This window comes from Taurulus bubalis, assembly GCF_910589615.1.
Source record: "Taurulus bubalis genome assembly, chromosome: 8".
Classification (NCBI taxonomy): Eukaryota; Metazoa; Chordata; class Actinopteri; order Perciformes; family Cottidae; genus Taurulus; species Taurulus bubalis.
In genome coordinates this window covers 11,093,021-11,112,786 of record NC_136596.1, presented here as the reverse complement: position 1 = coordinate 11,112,786, position 19,766 = coordinate 11,093,021, and the positions used below count along the sequence as shown (strand labels likewise).

At 40.6% G+C, this 19,766-nt stretch overlaps 2 protein-coding genes across 2 annotated transcripts; one reads left to right on the top strand and one right to left on the bottom strand.

The window, feature by feature from the left end:
- Window positions 1-13,788: 13,788 nt before the first annotated feature.
- On the top strand, window positions 13,789-16,090 carry cfap73 (cilia and flagella associated protein 73; the record flags this gene model as incomplete). Its single annotated transcript, XM_079222864.1, has 6 exons — window positions 13,789-13,896; window positions 14,493-14,582; window positions 14,708-14,899; window positions 15,381-15,602; window positions 15,721-15,876; window positions 15,962-16,090. The coding sequence occupies 6 exons, from the start codon at window positions 13,789-13,791 to the stop codon at window positions 16,088-16,090; spliced, it is 897 nt and encodes a 298-aa protein (XP_079078990.1).
- Window positions 16,091-16,966: 876 nt separating this feature from the next.
- drc10 (dynein regulatory complex subunit 10) lies at window positions 16,967-19,048 on the bottom strand (the record flags this gene model as incomplete). Its single annotated transcript, XM_079222862.1, has 4 exons — window positions 16,967-17,254; window positions 17,843-17,914; window positions 18,019-18,237; window positions 18,422-19,048. 4 exons carry the CDS (start codon window positions 19,046-19,048, stop codon window positions 16,967-16,969), a joined length of 1,206 nt encoding a protein of 401 aa, XP_079078988.1.
- Between the last annotated feature and the right edge of the window lie 718 nt (window positions 19,049-19,766).

The following is a 19,766-nucleotide window of genomic DNA, read 5'->3' as shown; positions in this document are numbered from 1 at the left end:
CTGTTTTCCTCTCAATGACTCCCACTCTCCATTGGGAAGGATGTAAATTGTGACCCACTGTCAGAAAGGCAGTAACGTTTACTGACCAAAATAATCTCAGCTCTCACAGCAGAGCCCGAGGGAGACACTGTTTCTCTTTAGTAGAGCAAAGCACAGCTCCATGCTCAGTCTCAGTGAAGGAGAAAAGGCATGGGTTGTCTGTGCGTGCGTGTTTGTATGTAAAGCCTATGTCAGTTCTGCTCAAGGATGCTATGAGTTAATTTCCAATGAGACAGGCAGTAGTAGCTGCAGGCACTGCACCATAGAAATAAACAGTTTGTTTAGACCACGCTACAGGCTGAAGGACCTGTAAACACTGCTTCCATTGCATTCTGGGTAAATGCACAACTCAGCGTCACGCAACTGTCACCGCTGTCCTCTCAGTCACCCCCAGCTGACCAATCAGCTTTCTCCATTGACTGAGAGCCAGCCAATGAACATACGCCTCTCTTTTATCCCCAGCTGACCAGTCAGAGCTGGAGCACAACATGTTTCATGTGTTTCTGTGTGCTCGCCCATTTTAGTTTGTTTCTGAATTATTCATGAGTTCATGAGTGTTGATCCTTGACAAGTGAGGATTGCTCAGCAAACGGAGAATTGCAGTGCTGTAAATGGGCTAATGTTGATGCTCCAACTCTTTAAAATATAATTTTTAGTCCCTTTACGTTGAATCTAAATGCTCCCTGGCACGTATGTCTCCATGAATTGCTGTGACAAGATTGGTTAAATACATTTCCCTGTAAAGAAACATGTGTGTCATCCACTGTGCAATCTGAGATTTCGGTTAATTGTGTAATGAAGCAGTTTTTATGTTTATGTCCAGGTGTTTTACATGCAGTAACATGTGAGAAGGTGCTCTAACATTTTAATCCATCAGTATGCAGATAGCAGATCCTCATCATTCCTTGATGTGTATTTGTGTGTGTGTGTGTGTGTGTGTGTGTGTGTGTGTGTGTGTGTGTGTGTGTGTGTGTGTGTGTGTGTGTGTGTGTGTGTGTGTGTGTGTGTGTGGGTTCGTTACAATGAGATTTTTTTATAGCGTTGCTCCTGCTAATAGTATTTATTACTCTAGATTTGTAAAGATTAGTTTGTTGTTAACTTGTGAAACAAGACGGTATTGTTCAAAGATATTTTTTTTCTCTTTGAAAGGTTGTTTCTGGTTTCACCCTCCATCTCCAAATGGTGATTAATAATTGTGATAAACAAACAAAATTTGCTGTTCAATGGGAATAAAGACAGATTTATATACAGAAATGGAATAAACTTTAGAGAATTTTGCCTAAGTCAAGTGGTTGTAGTGTTCTTCTTTGTGACTGGACAGCAAACGCAGCACAGACACTGTTAACATTCCCAGTGGGTTATTTAAAGTACGTTCAGCACCGTGGGTGTGGAAACTCTTTTAAGTGCGGTGCAGTTTATCAGTTTCAATGCATGTATTAATATGAAGGACCTGATAAAAACAGCAGCCTGCTACTTTTCTCAAATGCTGTGTGTGCAGCAACCTCATAAAGAAATGTAGAGAGTACTGTTTAAAGTGCAACAGTGCATGTGATGTGGTCTTATCACGTAAAAAGGACCCCAGTGTATGTCACTCTTCCACTCAGTAACAAACCCCTCAGAGTGTTGTGGGTGCTGTGCATACCTTGTCCGCCTCCTCTTATCTCTGACAGGTTGTTTGGCATCTGCAGTCTCCACCAGCTGGACCCCCTCACTGATGCCCAGAGAGGGTCGGGTCTGCTGGGATGCAGGACAAAGAAAGGTGGGAAATGAAATGTAAGGTGGGGGTGTGTTGGTGGTCCCTTTTCTTAGACTCCCCTCCCCTCTCTCCTCCTGACATCTCATGTTTCTGTGTCTCTCACAGCAAAGTTAACCTCTTACACCTTACACCTGCTCAGAGTTTACAGCACACTTGTTTTGAAAGAGCAAATGGACGTAACATGCAGAGATTTATTTAGAAAAGGCTGCTAAATCATTAAACGTCTAACCCGGTGTATTTACATTTAATTGCATAGTTATTTGTCAGTTGTCAGACCTCCCTTTCTCTCCTTCTATTTTTTCTCTTTCTTTCTTCCTTTCTCTCTCGCTCTCTCCTACACCATAAGGTCAGAGGTTAAGCAGGCAGCTCTTCAGAGGGTCTGTTCCTCCTTAACCCTTCGTCTCCAGACAAACTCGGGCCAGGATGAGGAAAGTGGGGGGGGGGGGGGGGGGGGGGTCCCATGCATGAGCCTCGGACCCTAAAGATGGATTGCATTGCTTCATGTTTGCGTGTACAGTAACAGAGCTCTGTGATGACTTCTGTGTGGCTGGAAGTTATAGCAGGGAGAACAAAGCTTTGGATAAAGTGGGAAAGGAACATTAAACACAGTGTGTGTTTGTGCGTATGTGAAGGACCTTAATCCGTCTGTGGAGGACTTTCTCAGACACACTGGTTAGACAGTAGATTGATGAACCTTTGTGATCAAAGAGCCTAAGTGGTGCTTATCATTATCTCCCAGACGAACCCCCCAACACACACACGCACACGCACACACACACACACACACGCACACGCACACGCACACACACACACACGCTCACACACACACACACACACACACACACACCACTAACCCCTCCGCCTGCCCTCAACATATTTTACTTTTCTCAGCAATATTCAAATTTACCATGATGGTTTGTAACAGACGAAGAGCACAAACAAACCCATACACATATTTTGTTTTCTCCGTTGTGTGTGAAGAGACACCGCATGTTAAACAGAAAAAGACTGACATTTTTAAATGTCACACATTTGGCCTGCAGACCTCAAATTCTGTATCGCAACTAAACTGGGAGGGTTCCTGAGAAACAGTTTATGCTTCTGCTGTATTGGATGTTATAGCTGCTGCCCGGCTACCAATGGCCATTTATCTAGCAAAGAAAGCCTTTTTAAAAGGCATCAAAGACTTATTTATGCTTATTTCATTACAGTCTAAACTATTGGTTCGAATCTATAAATGTGTATCAGGAGTCTCTTGCAGGACACTGAGAGACATTTGTGTGATGTCTAGCATTAGTGATGCCGTTTTGTGTGGAATAAGTGGTCTGAGATGGAGTGTAATTGCTAAAGTTGATTACGGTTCATCTCTATGGGTCTGATGGTGCTCCGTCTCTGTGGCAGGAAAGGGAAACAGCTCAGTCCTCCCTGACTAGCATGGCACTAGTTCAACAGCTGCTACACTGAGATGCCATAAAAAATAGAGAAAGCTTGAATCGATGGCCAGTGTCAAAAGTTTAATTAGTTTATTAGTTAAATATTAAAATTGTATTTGTATTATTATTCTTTTCCTAATGGCTTTCCAGAAACTTGAGAACAACAATCACACCAAAGATTGTTCAGAGGTTTTGGAAAAGGAATGAAAAGTTAAGAGGGCATTGTTGTAAAATGGGTTGATGGATACATCAAACATATTTCATTCAGCACAAGGTAATACACTGAGCCGTAAGTAAGTGTAATTCAAATCAGTAAGCACTGCATGGCACTAAGAGGCCAGCACAATGGCATTAGAATAATGTAAAACAATGAATGCTTGGCCATTACATGTGATGCAACAAAGTACGATGGTGGAGGTTTATTTAAATTATACTATCCATCCTTGTTGTTATTTAAAAGCCTCAAGAATGGTCTAATGCTGTTAAGCACAGTATGGAAACAAGACTGAGACTCAAAGCTAATTTCCCCCTAAATGAGAGTTTATGGTTGAAACGGCCCTGAAATCACTGAAGTAGATCTTAATATGAGCATAAGGGCTGTCAAGGATAAGAGGCCAAGTAGGAGTGTGCGTGTGGGGGTGTATGCGTGGGTTGTCCTGCGTGTTGCGTCTAAAAGACAAAGAGAGAGGTTAAGGTTCAAACTAACAGCAGACAGGCCAATCCAGGGTCAGAGGGCTCAGGCAAACCTGATCAGTGATGGTTGTTTATCTGGCCATCCTCGAACCATCACCCTGATGGAGCTGCCTGATCCTCTGCTGGACTCTCACTTTTAAACCAGATCAACTACTCAGTGCCACTTTAAAAAAGCTGCTGATCCCCGTGAAATATATAAACATGCAAACATAATAAAAAATTGGATTCAGGATATCTCATCATGTGGCCGCAACATAACTTTGCCTCCCCAATTTTCCTGTCACCCTCCGCAGTGGAAGCAAAGTTTTTTAAAAGGACACTGTGATGTGAGCAAGAATAATTGTTTTAACTCCTAACATACCGCCAAGGTCCAAGACCAGCAGCCAAACACACATGACAGGGTGAAAGGGATAGAGGCGCTCCCGCAGTGGCTAGTAAGGGGGGTTGGGCGACGTCATGGAGCCAATGTCTCGTCTGATTACAGCCAGAGGACTGGAGAGGCACGCTAATCCTCCACACACATATACACACAAATAAAGATACACAAAACACTCTCTTTGAGACAAAGACACACAACCAGCAAGACAGACAGACAGACAGACACACACACACACACACACACACACACACACACACACACACACACACACACACACACACACACACACACACACACACACACACACAAACCCATACAGTCAGTATTAACCCCATACCCCCTGACCTCACTCCGGCCCCCTTGTCCAGACAAGACACACATAATGATATCACTACCAGCAGGACTCCACTTTGCCGCTCCTTTTGTTTGCTCACTGTACAGACCGGTTGTGGCCCCTCACCGTCCCCCAATTTTGATTAAAGGAACGTTGTCAGGTCATTATTGTGCCCGGGACCGTGGCCAGGATTTCAAAAATACTCAACTCATGAGTCCAAGTTCTCGCAATGCAACCCCCCTTCTCAGAAATTCTATGTGACTTTCACAAAGAAAGTCTCAATTTGCTTCAATAATTATTTGGATGTTTCATAAATACATCTTGTCCACTGTGTTCAGAATCAAATCTGGTGGTGTAACACCCACCTGTATCTTTTTTCCTTTCTTTTGCTTTATTGACTCAAAAGCAGCTACAATCAATATTATAACTGTATAACATTGTATAACAGTGTTTCAAAAGACAACAAAAATAAACTAAACATATCTGTAGCACCCCTCGACTTTACAGACCTTTACAGTGAGTTTTTTGGTTCATTGTTTACCAGTCTGGCCCCAACATTACGGTTTTAGTCATATCACTCTCATGGTGAAAAAGCTCCAAAACCCCACAGTACACTAACTGCTCAGCACCAGCGACTTGCTGGTGAAGTTAGTAAAGCACAGCAGCTAACGAGACCCAGTCATGTCAAGTCAAGTCAACTTCATTTTTAGCACAATTAATACATAATAAATAAGTGTAAGTGCAGAAAAAAATCTGTGCAGAATATAGAGATGCCAAAATATACAAAGCACACACACACACACACACACACACACATTCACATACACACACCCTCAACCATGCACACGCTAAAGGAGTAGGGACTTACATCCACCATGTGGCCAACAATTGAAAGAAAACTTGCTCTGTATAAAAGAAAAGGATATGTCAATGCTGTGTTCAAAACTGGTTTCCGCTGCTGGCCAATGAAATCAGTTATTGAAAATGTAAGTAGTCAAACTTTAATGCCGAAGTCCAAAATACTGGATTTAGACTATAAAATACCCAAATAGCCTGAATTCCCATAAAACAAGGATCCATGTCTATAATGAATAGTATATCTTTGCAACTTCAAGGTCCGAGTATAAGTGAAGGTGTAACACAATATAAAAAATAAAAAAAGATCTGCAGAACAAAACTGTACAGTGTTGGAGTGAATATCCTTTTGAATACATCTGAACATCACCTGTGTAACGCAAAGCAGGGCAAAGTTGGAGAGTAAGTTTAAGTAGAGGCATGTTGAGGGGAATCTGCAAATAGCTTTTTGGGTACACCATCTGTGCCTTTGAAATTTGCTGTAGCGTCTGATCCCAAAACAGCAAAGGTAAGACATCATTTATAGTTATTGCTGTAAAAAGTGATTCTTCTTTTTTCTCTTCTCATAATGCTGATTCAATGTGTTTTGTACGTAGAGTGATACGATTTAACTGTTGGAATCTGTGGAATCTCAGCATAAAGTAGTTCAATCACTGTGATATTCTAGCCGAGCGTCTCCTTCCCGTCCTGTGGTTTGCAGGATGAATATGATGTTCCATGTTTAATTTGCTACCAGGTGGCTCGGCTCAAGAAATGCAAACAAACGGCATGATAACATTCTCTTAAAAACCAGCAGGTATATTATTTACTGTGCACTGAATACAAAGCTGAGGCTGATAGCGTTAAACCAAAATGAACAAATAGGCACTTTATCTTGGTGTTAGTGATAGATGGGAAGTCAGAAGGTCACCAAAGTTAGTATCATTCATCATCATTCATAACGTGTGTGTAGGCTACCAAATGTTTATCTGGACCAAAGTGAACCGACCAACAGATGGATTCCCATCCGTAGAGCCACACTGCCATCATGGCTAAAGGCTGAGGTCATGACCTCTGTGTCCTTAATTGTAGTGATGGTCGTACATGTGCCCTATAATGTCTCTGTCCTCCCCATAGTTTGCATGTCAAAGTGTCCTTGAGCAAGACACTGAAACCCCAGTTGCTCCCTGGGCGTTTTACGGCAGTACACTGCTTCTAAAATACTTGGGATGGGTAAAATGCAGAAAATAATTCCCCCACCGTGGGATTAATAAAGGATATAAAATAAAATAAATTAATTATTTATTTATTTCAGTAGTTTCCAACCTCATCACATGCTGTGGCCTGCTATTGTCAATATAAATTGTTAAGCAGTTCAACCAAACAAGAGATTTCCATTATTTAATTATTTAATTTGAAAGATGTTTAGTGGGTTGAAAAGGTGAAAGTATTCGGTATTTCACAAGAAAAATGCAAAACTTGGATGTAATCAGAAAGAATAGACATCATTATTTGTATCAGATGTATCAAGTAAATTGTTCACACACTAATCCAGTTTGTCTTTATTCGGTTAAATTCGGTGAAATTTGAAAATGCTATGCTTTCAGTTGCGTTTTGTAGAGGACCATGCATGGGCCTCAGCATCCCCTCCCAGGCCTCCCTCCCAGCATTTTGTTCGCTCGTGTTTTCCTGCAGATTTGTTGACACTTGTGTACAGGCATGTTTGCAAACAGGCCAGACAAGACCACTGCTGTGAGACAAACACAAAACACAAACATCAATAAACAAACAAATCCATTCACACACCCCACTGTGCACACACAGCCCAATTTCAAAGCTCTCTCTCAGCCTGCTGTCAGTAGCCATTGTTTGCCAGCAGCAGCATTGTTTGATTCACACTCAGTGCATTTCTGCGACCTTGTCTCATTATTAATAGATGGTGTCAGAGAGTCGCTGCCCTCTCTGTCTGACAAGGCATTAGCATAAACACAGACTTCCTCTCAATATCTGTTTGCACCACACTGTTGACCTTTAATTATGGATGTCTAAATGTTTGTTACCTGTCCACTCAAGTGTGCATGTATGTGTGTGTGTGTGTGTGTGTGTGTGTGTGTGTGTGTGTGTGTGTGTGTGTGTGTGTGTGTGTGTGTGTGCAAGCTTCAGCGAAAGTAGAAGCCTTTTAGTATTATGCTTTTTTATTTTATTTTGTATTTTAAGAACTTAAACCGAGGCTTGACAAGCGTAAAATAAAACATAATCTCCTAAAATACAATTTTTCCAAGCAAAAGAAAATTGTATAAAAACAGTCTTCTGACTCTGAGTAAGGTTCAAAAAGGTAATCAAAGAACAGTTAAGCAGAATGTTCAGAGCATAAACCAAACCCAGAAAAACAACTTGACGACACCCTCTGCTACTGAGTGGGAAGCTGCGGGTGGTGAGGTTAGACTCGTCCACCGTCTCCTGGATCACTGACTACCTCACAGGTAGACCACAGTTTGTCAGACTGGCCGTGTGCTGTCTAAAACGGTGGTGAGTGATGTTGGAGCCCCACAGGGAACTGTTCTGTCTCCCTTCCTGTTCACCTTATACACCACTGACTTCCAGTACAACACGGGGTCATGCCATCTGCAGAAGTTCTCTGATGACTCTGCAGTGGTCGGGTGCATAAGGGATGGACGGGAGGAGGAGTACAGGGCAGTGGTGAGCGACTTTGTGGAGTGGGCCGGTGAGAATCACCTGCTTCAGAACGTGGCCAAGACCAGAGAGATGGTGGTCGACTTCAGAAGGAAGACGCCGTCTCCATGACCTCTGAGTGTTCTGGGAGAGGACGTGGACATGTTGGTGGAATACAAGTACCTGGGTGTTTCCATCGACAGCCGACTGAACTGGAAGGCCAACATCAACACTGTCTACAAGATGGGGATGTTCTACCAGTCGGTTGTGGCCAGTGCTCTGTACTTCACCATAGTTTGCTGGGGGAGCAGCATTGGAGCCGGTGACACCTACAGACTTAACAAACTGGTTAAGAAGGCCGGCTCCATCATCGGCTGCAAGCAGGATTATCCGGAACAGGTGGTGGAGAGGAGGACACTGAAGAAATTATTGTCCATATTGGATAACCCTCTCCACCACCTACTGCAGGGACAGCGGAACACTTTCTCCAAAAAGACTCATCCAGCTCCGCTGTCACAAGGACCGTGACAGGAAAACATTACTGTAATGGCAATAAGACTTTACAATGAGTCACCTCTGTTTATATACACTTCATATACACTACACATACTTTGCATGTTTGCACTTTCTCTATTGTTTAAATGTAATTTCCGAAATTAATACTCTCTGCGCTGTATATATCTTTCATCCCTGTTATTTGTATTTTTGTGTCTGTAAGCTGCTACTTCGATAACAAATTTCCCCTTGGGGATAAATAAAGTATATGTCTATCCATCCATTCACAAAAAAAGAGAGCTATGTGAATTTTCAAAGCATCATGGGACAACTGAGAGTTTCAGAAAACAGCCAACACACGAAGCAGCATCAGTCACAAACACTGCAACAGTTAAAATGGTGAGGAGTCCAGAGAAATACACACCAAACATTAGTTCACAAATAGACACATTGCAATGGCCTCTTAAGATCACAGCATTTAATCAACAGTTTCATAGTATGTATGACTCATATCCAATACCTATTATGTTAAACATAACCTGGTGTCGAAAGCACAGACTTAAAGCTCTGGCAAATGATAAATAGTTAAGCACCTTATTGCATAGCAACAAGAACAAAGGATATTACCCAGATGTGTGTGTTACAATATCATGTGATTTAACATTCAACAAAAGAGGAAATGCTTAGGAAATGGCCTGATAAAGAATCAGATATATAAGTATATACTGTGACTCGAAAAATAAGAGACAGACAAGGAGTTCCAACCAAACCTGGATTTAGATATTACCTACCATTGGGCTCCAATTAGCTCAAATATGAACACTAAATCACAGAAAAATGTGGTTACATGCCTAAATAAAAAGAGTATCTCTGCAACTGTATATTTTTACAATAAAGGGAACACTAGTGAGATTTCTTCAGAGGTAAGCATCAGTATACATGTTACTGGGTATATGTAAGTGAAGATGTAACACAACATCAATATGTGTTACAATTTACATCTTTTGTTCTTAATTTGTTGTTTTTTCATGTTTATTGGAGCACTAATGGCATGCATACATTCATCAACACTGGAAAAGAAAGCTAAGTGCAGTGAACTTGAGATGACCAACCAACCAGCCAGACCTGCCAGACCAAACGCTACCGAACTGACCCAGGGAGGAGGCTCTGATGGAAGGCTACTCCACTACAGCCTACTGCTGACTGTCTGACGTCTGGTCGCAGATGGATGAAATAAGACTGTAGGAGAACCCGGTGACGGGTGGCCGGTAACTGTTGTGTCCTCGTCCTAACAGAGACCTGGCTGTGTTGTTTTTCTATTGTTTCAAATGGGCTACAACAGCATTTTGTTGTGCATCCCTGTATTGCATAATGACAATAAATTATTATTGAATCCTTAATACAGACAGATGTTATTATTTACCATTTAATGTGATGGAGCATTGATTTATGAAAGATACTGGATTCAGATTGAATATTTCACTATGTTAGATAGGGTAATTCAGCTTTTCTGACACACTTAAATGTATGTGAAAATGGGAATCATATGTTTTTTTTTTTTTTTTGTTTTTTTTTAAATGAGCAGTGCTACCAGTATTCTTTATTGTCTTGATGGGGCACATGTTTGACATTATAGATTCTGATATTTCTCTTCTTCTCCTCGTCCTCCTCAGGTGCTAAAAGGTCTGCTGGTGTTTACATGGGTGTTATGTCTCCATCTCCTCAGCCTCATACTGTGCCCATCACCTGACACAACATGCTTTTATTATAATAGCATCCTTCCATTAGTATTATTAAAGTAGTGTGCGTGTGTGTGTATGTAGCATGCCACCCATTCATCAAAAATGGATACAGCGGCATCTCTGCCGGCAGCTATCTGTGTTGTTGTTTTTCCTCTTCACTGCCTTTCAGTCATGCCTTTCTCTTTATCTCCCTTTTTGTGTGCGTGCGTATGCGTGTGTATGTGTGACACACGATTGACATCAGATGCATTTTTCTGGTTCTGCTGCTTTTACTGTAATCACATCTACGCCACACCTTGCAATTATTATGCAAAAATAACTGCACACAGCATTTCCATTAAGCGTGCTAATGCCACCTTCCTCTGTCACTACGTGGCAGTGTGCTCAGTATGAACATGTAGTGTCAAATTACCATTAACTCAATCCTTTATATGGGTCCTACTAAGGTGATAACAAGTCTTTGAAGATATTTTAGATGTACATTAAGCCATGAATGTCCTGGTAATATTCATCATTGGATGATGAAAAAGCTTTAGTAGCTGCTCTGGAGCTTTTCTTTGTGATCATTGAGCTGCTTTAGCTGATTTTTTCCAATGTTGGGCACACGCTTTGAACCTCATGATTTAAGATCAGTTCTCAATAACTGTGTCTTTTATTCAGGACTTATATTGACCATTCATCCAGATCATAATGTATATTCATTAATAATCAAATACTGTGGGCATACGATGGGATCTCTGCCACAGAGCACCTGATAAACACATACAGTTATTATCGAGCTTAGTGTGTCGCAAGGAAACACATTGGTTCATTTTAAAGCCTCTGATAACTTACACCTAAGAAGTAGGTGGCACTTAAAAGTTAAAACCCCTCAACATTCAGTTTCCCAATTGTATTTTCTCTCCGCTGGATTTAAGGTTGTTAAAATCCTTTAATTCCAAATGAGTCAATGCTTTATATCTTGCAACTTATTCCAGCCCGTCATTGAAGATGTATTAATACAAAGTGACTCTGAATGGGAATATTGTAGATGGGTTCTGCATCATTTGATACACATTTCTCAAGATGTCTGTCAGACTTATGGAAACTTTAGTCCAGGGTCTGGTGATTTATGAAGCACATGTTTTGCCACATCCCTGGTTCGATTTAAGGATATTTGCCTGTCTCTTCACCCTTCCACATTTCCAGTGTCTCATCAGACTTAAATACATCTTTCCGTAAATTAAGTCTACATCTTTTGATCCAGAGTAAGCTTAACAACTTCACACAACTGATCTTGTTTCTGACATGTTTTCAGTCAAGTGTCATCATGTGTGCCTGTGTCTGTCAGTATAGTGTATGGTGAGGAGATTAGTGTGCAACCACGTGCTTGCTTGAACTGTCCAGCATCATTCAAAACGTCAGCAGCAGAAAGGTGTGATATTAAGTGTGACTTTTTAGCTTAAAGTGAAAAAATCACACATCTCCCTTTGGTAACACCTGTCAATCAAGTGTCTGAAACTCGTGTTTCAGGGGTCACATCACTGAGGTCCATGCTGTGAGCAAATTTTTAGTTGTTTTTTAATATATACTTTTCAAAAGTTTGGAATCACTTGTCATATTGATAGTATTCTTTTTACCTTCAATAATAGCTATTTTCCACCAAATCATTTTTTTACATTTTAAATGATTTGGTTGCCCAAAAGAATAATTATAAAATTATTTTAAATTTCATTTTGTCAGTGTTGAATGGCAGGGGAGAATACTGCATTTCCCCCAAATACCATTTGATTTACCATTTTGATCAATTTTTTCCAGTCCAGAAAAGCATAAGTGATCCTTGATCAAACAATGTTTTGTGGAACCTATTTTTCTTTTTGGGGCACTCTGCAGACTACTCAGTGGTTAGATTGAGTACATTTGAACTGTGATTCGTCAGTCCATAGATGATATTTCCAGATCAAAGTTTATTTTGAAAAAACCTGATGCATATAGGGCATGTATTGGTTGTTGTTTAGTTTTTTGTTGTTGTTGTCGAGCACTGTCACCTCTCAGCCTGAGGGGCCTGGGTTCGAGTCCCGGGCTTGGTGGTCCTTCTGTGTAGTTTGCATGTTCTCCCGTGACAGCGTGGCTTCTCTCCGATTTCTCCGGCTTCCTCCCACAGTCTACGGACACGCAGCTTAAGTTAACGATGACTCTAAATTGCCCGTAGGTGTGAATGTGAGTGTGAATGTCTGTCTGTCTCTCTGTGTCAGCCCTGCAATAGTCTGACAACCTGTCCAGGGTGAACCCTGCATTCGTCCAATGTCAGCTGGCTCCAAACCCATGGGTCAATAACACGTTGCCTGTTTTGCCAGCTCGATAATAATAATAATAATCCATTGGTGATGGTGTATTGATATTAAGGCTCTAGCTAATGATTATTATACATTTGTTTATGTCTTAACACATCTCTGGAGTGGATCTTTTAAAAAAAAAACTAGAACCCTAAAATGTTTGGTGTGTTTGCTTGAAAAATACCTTAAATTATTAATTGGTTGTTAAAATAGTTGGCAATAGTTGATTAATTGATTTATAAACTATTATTATATAGTATCAATACCTCCTATTAGTAGACACCACACAAACATTGTGTCTAAATGTGTAAACCTCAGGGTACAGACCATAGGGTACAAACAATAGCGACACTACTGTATCTACGCCTATATGATGGTATTCTGAGTGTTGATGGAGCTGCTACAATGTTAGCTTGGCCGAGCACCAATCAATCGAATCTCCGTTGAGAAAACAAGTATTTTAAAAGTTCTTTATTTTTCAGGCAGCAAAACATGAATACAGACCTTTTGTATTTATTTCTGCATCTTTTTGATCCGTTTATTGCAATTAAATCAAAGCAAAAAATAGTTTTCTTTGGGTTCATACAGCGGCAGTGTACCAGTCGACTATAGTTACAGTGGATACACCTTGATGAACCCAGACAAGATGGCGTTTAGCTTCCTGTGATACGTGGGACTTCAAGCAGAAGGTGAAATATCTTTCTTCCACGTGCTGGATGGCGGGAACTAAACTCAGTTGATAGGTTTCCATGGAGACAGACAAGCCACATCTCCTCTCTGGCGGGTCAAAACGCGAAAGAACACAAACGATCCCGCGAGTCACGTGAACGCAGCATAACAAAGTTGTGAGTAAAAGCTTTTTCGCGAGAGTGGGGGAGGGGGGGTCTCCTACAAAGTTTGAAAACGTTCAACAAAGACAAGATGGACGGACTTGACGAGTCTGAAAATCTTCCAAGACAAGAACGAGTACCGGGCTCTGGGAGCGTCCGCGAGGAGTCGCGGTGAGTTCACGAGTCGACCTGAGCGGTCAGCGTTAATAACGCCCTGCTACTCTCGTGCGTGTGAACAGGGGATTGCTTGCGGGCGCGCGCCGTCATGGCAGGAGGAGGACCCTGGTGTGACAGCAGCCTGGCCCTCTTGGATGTGCAGAAGAAACGCCAGGAAGAGAAAGAGCTTGAAACAAAGATCAAGGAGCACAGTCAGGTACAGACATCAGCTGATAGTTTGTTCAATAGGTCGCCACGTTACTTATCCGGTAGCTAGTTAGTTAACTACGACTCAACTCATGACGTTATCACAGACGATGCAGTCTGGCCTCATGTGAGAAAGCTCCTCGCTTTTAAAAAGTGCATCTACCCTTAGAGGACTGCCCCCCTTTCTAAAACTGATATATAGTAATCATATTTTCCACTTTCACTGAGTTAATTTTTTTGACCAACTTCAGTCCTGATCACACTAATTGCAAGATTTTAAAGGTTTCAAAAGGATGTGTTTGTCCTTGAGGATCTGAGTGTCTATTTAGCTACTTTATCATATACTTATATGTAGCTGAGGTTGAACTTCTGAAAAAAAATTAAACTCACACCCTTGCAAAAATATATGCATCTACTTAGCTAAAATGAAGAAAAAATGTCCCTAGTGAGGCATATGGGTAAATGTCCAAGCGCTAATGATACTTCTCGAGATGTAACTTTCTGTCTTACAGAACGCTACATTGTGAGAAGTGACTTTAACTGACTCAGCATGCATCATACATATTCCTAAGTAATTTGTTTGCCTGCTGTGTGTGTTTTATGTAGATATTGGAGAGTTTGCAACAGCGCACAGATGAGTTGCAAGTGAAGATAAAGAAACAGAGAAATGAACACTTACGCTATATGTTTCTGAAGGTACAGTAGAAGACCATTTCACACATGACTCCTTCGTAAGACTGTGCGTAATGTTATTGGATTTCAGTTTCGATGTAACTGCACAGAAACGGCTAAACTAAGGCCTTCTATCTCCTTCCCTGCAGGAACAAGACGCTGATCAAGCTGCTGAGAAAGCAGAGAAGGAGAGGAAAGAGGTGCTTCATTGGGATGCAAAGCTAGAGAGTCTAAAGCTGGAGCATGCCAAGGTGATGGAGAGGAAACAGGAGAAGCAGCGTCAGATACAAAGACACAGTGCACATCAGGACTTACTGGAGCGGACGGTCAGGATGACTAAGGTACTGCAGGGACATTTTTTTTACATACAGAGAAACTAAATCTAAATTGGTTTATCATACAGTAATAGTCTATCATCAAAATATCCTTATTACTTAAACAGAGGCTCCCAGAATGTTAACATTGCACCATCATGTGTCAAGCCGTATTTTAAAATGGGACGGTAAATCCTAGACAGATGCAGCTAATTTTTGGAACCTTTTTCATTTAGTTAGAAGTGGTGCAAGAATGTTAAGTCATGGTGAAAATAAAATCTTGATGGGTCTCGTCTCTCGATGATGGCCTGAACAGTCGGCTTAAATACTTATATGTGGCATTGCTATGTGAATAACACCTCTGGTCCTGTCTCTTTACAGGTAAATGTCTTATTTCAGAAAAGTGCATTTCTAAGCTGTTTGCACAAGTGGTCATGGACTTTGTTTGACTAGATAATGATGTTGTATTGTTTTCTTGCTAGACCTTTAATGTTTGTGTGTTTTTCAGTTTAATGATGTGCTGGAGCACACAGTTCATATAGAGAATCTTCTCCACTTTCAAGACCATTTCTATGAGAGAGAAAATAAGGCGCATGAGCAGCTCGAGCAGCTGAAAAAGTCCCTGCTAACACTGAAGGACGATCATCATTTCCAGCGGCTGCAGGACAATAACCAGCTGTCCCAGCTCCAGACCAAGATGGAGAAGACGCGCTCTGAAACTCAATCACTGGTATCAGACATTATGACCCTGATTACAGGTCTGGCCTCAGAGCTGACACCGAATCAAATGTTGCCTAAATGTACAGCTACCACTTGTGTGAAATTCAGCTGTCCCTGTCTTCACACAGGAAGGGAAATGGAACCACATTAAGGAAATGGCAGCAAAAAAAACAATCTTGCTGGGCCAGATTAAGATGGCGACCTTTAACCTATATGAGATGGCAAATGACATAGAAGAAGAAAAACCTGTGGATATAAATGACACAGAGAAACAGCTTGATAAGGTTTGTACCCTGACAGAGCAGAGATGGTTAACCGCAGAGAGACAGAAAACAAACAACTTATGGATTTCTACTGTTTCCTCTTTAGGTCAAGATGTTCATCCAGACCTACGTGGGCATAGTAAAACAACATCCAACTGCCTCACAGAAACACGATGGACAGGAAAAAGACAAGACAAAGCCCATTGCATGCACATTGCAAGATGCTTCAATTTAGGCTTAAACGAATGTTTCCATGCTGCTTTAGGACTGAATTCACTGAACTAGCATTGAATAATTTAGTAGTTGTTCTAATGTGAAACTAAACTGAACGTGAAGACAATTAACTTAAATAAACTTAAGCAATCAACAACTTGTGTTCATTAAGCTCCTCTTTGTTATTAACATGGCTTGATTATAAAATATGAAATATTTCTGATAGTGGTAACTATACATTTGAGGTTGATTTGTTTAAACTTGAAAAATACTGTACATTTAGTAGAAATATCAGATGACTTATTCTTTTGGTGGTTCAATCCCCAGCTTGTTCACATGACAACATATTGTTCACATGACAAATTAATGATATATACTGTAGACAAGTGATCATTCTGAACATAAGGTCCTATACTGCCTTCCTGTGGCCGTTAAAGAACACACCCAATGCATTAGTCCTTGTTGATTCTCACTTTAGCTGATCTGATCTGATTTCAGTTTAAAGTTAAGAGCTATGCTGGAGATTTGCTGATTAAAATCCATCTACTTAAAATAAGTATAAAGGTATTCACTCAAAACAGGTGCAACAAATCCAAATGCCAGAACATGTGTGCGTGTCCAATAGTCTTATCTGCAAGTTTCAAAATGTATGATTAGTTTGATGTTGTCAGCAGCAAATCTGAATCTATATATTAAATGTTGATCACTAAAAATTAAAAAGTTCATAATGTGTTCTTTAAAAAAAAAGAGTAAATACTAGTTTCAAACATTAAGTACTTTATTAAACAGCACAGAAATGACACATACGGAATATGGACTATAATGTGTTTTTTGATAAAGGACTTTAATGTTTGACAGCGAGGGTGCTTATCTGTGTAGCACCAGAGTAAGACACTAGTCAGGTTTTTCTGGTCTTCCCGCCTTTTTTAGCCTTCTTGCTTTTGCTTTTGCCCTTCTTCTTTAAGGATTTGCGAGTACTGTAGCCTCTCCACCAGGCTTGGGCTATAGTAGCAGCTTTGGTCTTCAACTCCAGCACCCTCATCTCCTCCCTTCTCTTCTCATCTGCTAGCCGACGCTTCTCCTGGATCTGGTTGCACTCCACCTTAAGGGCAGAAAAGGATTTTTCCAGCATCCTCAACTCCCCCTCCTCTCTTTTATAATCCACTCCATTCAAGTCCAGGTTGGACTGAGACAGGTGATGGTGAGAGTTATGGTGTAGAGAACCAAAAGGAGAACAAGTCAGACATGGTGGGGGATAGAATGAGTAGTGAATATATATATTTTTTTATAAAAACAGTTAAGCATATAAGCCTACTTGGTCCTCTCATATTGAGCTGGTAAAATTAAATGCTCTAATGCCTTGCTATAATCTGATAGATGGACGGCATCTGTCCTGGATTTGAAAACAGTGGCAGTCTGAAGGCACTGTGTGAAATGACTGATGTAAATAAAACAACTGAGCTAGAAAACATATTTGTTAAATTGATAGTGATCAACAGGAAATCATTTGCCAACTATTGTGATAATACATCAATTGTTACAGTTGTTTAATTAAGTAAACAATTGCAAACATCAGCTTCTCTAACGTGAAGATTGTCTGAGTTTTTATTTATATTTCAGAGCAGGATGATACATAAACTCATATAGTTTTAAGAATCATGTATAGACGGGCCAAACAGACTGTTAAACACCCTGAATATCATCAACAGGCACTGGAAGTGTGCAGAGAATACACACTTCATTCTTTTTTTTACTGTGTGGGTGCTGAGTTTACCTGGGTTTCTTCTATTTCATTGTCAAAGATTTGGAGCAAGTATTCAATTTCTGACTCCAACTTTTCATTTTTCTGCCAAGAAAAAAAAGCAGTAACAGTGACATGAATGTGAATGAAAATTAAACATGATAGTACATTTATTGTGATATATTGATGAAACGATACACTAAACTTACCTCTTGGATTTCGCTCTCTACCTGCCTGTTTGTAAGGATCAAAGTGTTGAGCTGACTGTTCAGCTGCTCGATCTCTTGTTGTATACTGGTCTGCTTTATCTTCGACAACTTTATATGTGACTGGCTCTGCTTGTCGGCAAGAAGTGACATATCCGGTTCTTGTTGGTTCACTGTCGGAGAATGTTTTAATTTTTTTATTTTAGCATCATCCTGAGAAATCTGTGATACAAACAGAAAGAAGAGGGAGGTAAAATAGGGAAAAGGTCAAGAGTAGAAGATATAATGGCTTAAAAAAAAACAAAATCTTTGTTTTTTCTTATAGCTATATTGAAGCAAGTTATATGTGTGGTAGACTAGACTCTTGTAAGTGAGAGTCTTCTTGTTCAACATTGGTATACGTCACCATTGCATCTATTTCCTTTATCGCTATGGCTACTACTTCTTCCTGTGACTCCAGTTTCTCCAGATCGTGGGCGGAGAATGAAGACAGCTGCTTGTGGAGAACATGTAGCTCCTCATCTGGACTGGTCAGCAACTTTCCTACCACATGGCTGTGAAACTTCTCAAGACCTTTAATTAGCATGCATTCACTTTCCCCTACTTGCATACTTAGCTCTGCCCTCCAACCACAAATGACATCTGCATGGGCTCGGGCTACTCTGAGCAGATCCCTGACAGAGTTCTTGATGTCCTTCTCAAGCTGAGCCCTTGCTTTCCCAACTTCTCCCTCTCGTTCCCCATCTGACATCTGCTTGAGACCATCAAGTGTCTCCAGTCTTCCTTCCAATATTTGATGCTCTTTAATTGCCGGACTCAATTCCTTGTTCACAACACTGGACACACTGTTGAACCGGAGGACAGCAGGCAGAGTAGTTACAATCTCAACTTGATGGATGCAGTTTTCCAATATGCTTGAGATGCATTGTGCCTCATGAGAGAGCAGCTTCTTCTGTGACCACTCCTGTCTCTTTGGAGAATATTCTGATCGGTTCTTTGTCTTTGTCAGCACTGTGGCCCCTTTTGCAGACATAATGTCACTGAATGGTAGGAAAACAGTTAAACATAACAAAAGATTAATGTTGTAACATGTTAATAGGTTGTATTTACAGTGTATTTCTATATCGTCTGACAATATTATCCACTTAGCTACTTGGCTACTTTGTAAAGCTAGTTTAGTTCAATATAGATTCTGTTATCTGGGCCAGTGACCTTTTTCACTTGTGCCCATTTAACTAGCTGACGTCAATACATTGAATGACGCCTGAAGAAGTAACTCTCTCCAGTATTTTACATAAATAGCGAAGATAAAGGAAAAGCCTGAACTAACACAAACTCGTCATATAGGGTATTATTATAACCAACGGCTATTTTCAACCGCAGTTCTACACTGATGTGACATATAGCCTACTGTAGCTTCATGACCGTACTTTAGCTTGTGTTCACCTGTAAGTTATATAACGTTAGTAAGCTACGTACTTACCTGTCGAGTCGGAAGTGAACGGCAAGCAGAACATATGTTTACCTTTTTTTCTCCTCTGTTGCTAAGATACCACTACTGCGATTGAGGGTACCACACCACTGGCACATAATTCAGACAGCTTATAATGCATTATATAAATGGATGCGAATATGAGTATATTTATTGAATAATTTAATTAATTAATAAACGAATTCATCAATTAATGTTTTACAACATTATCTTAGAGCCATTGGCATTTATTTTGAAAATCTGTCAAAGTTCACTTAGC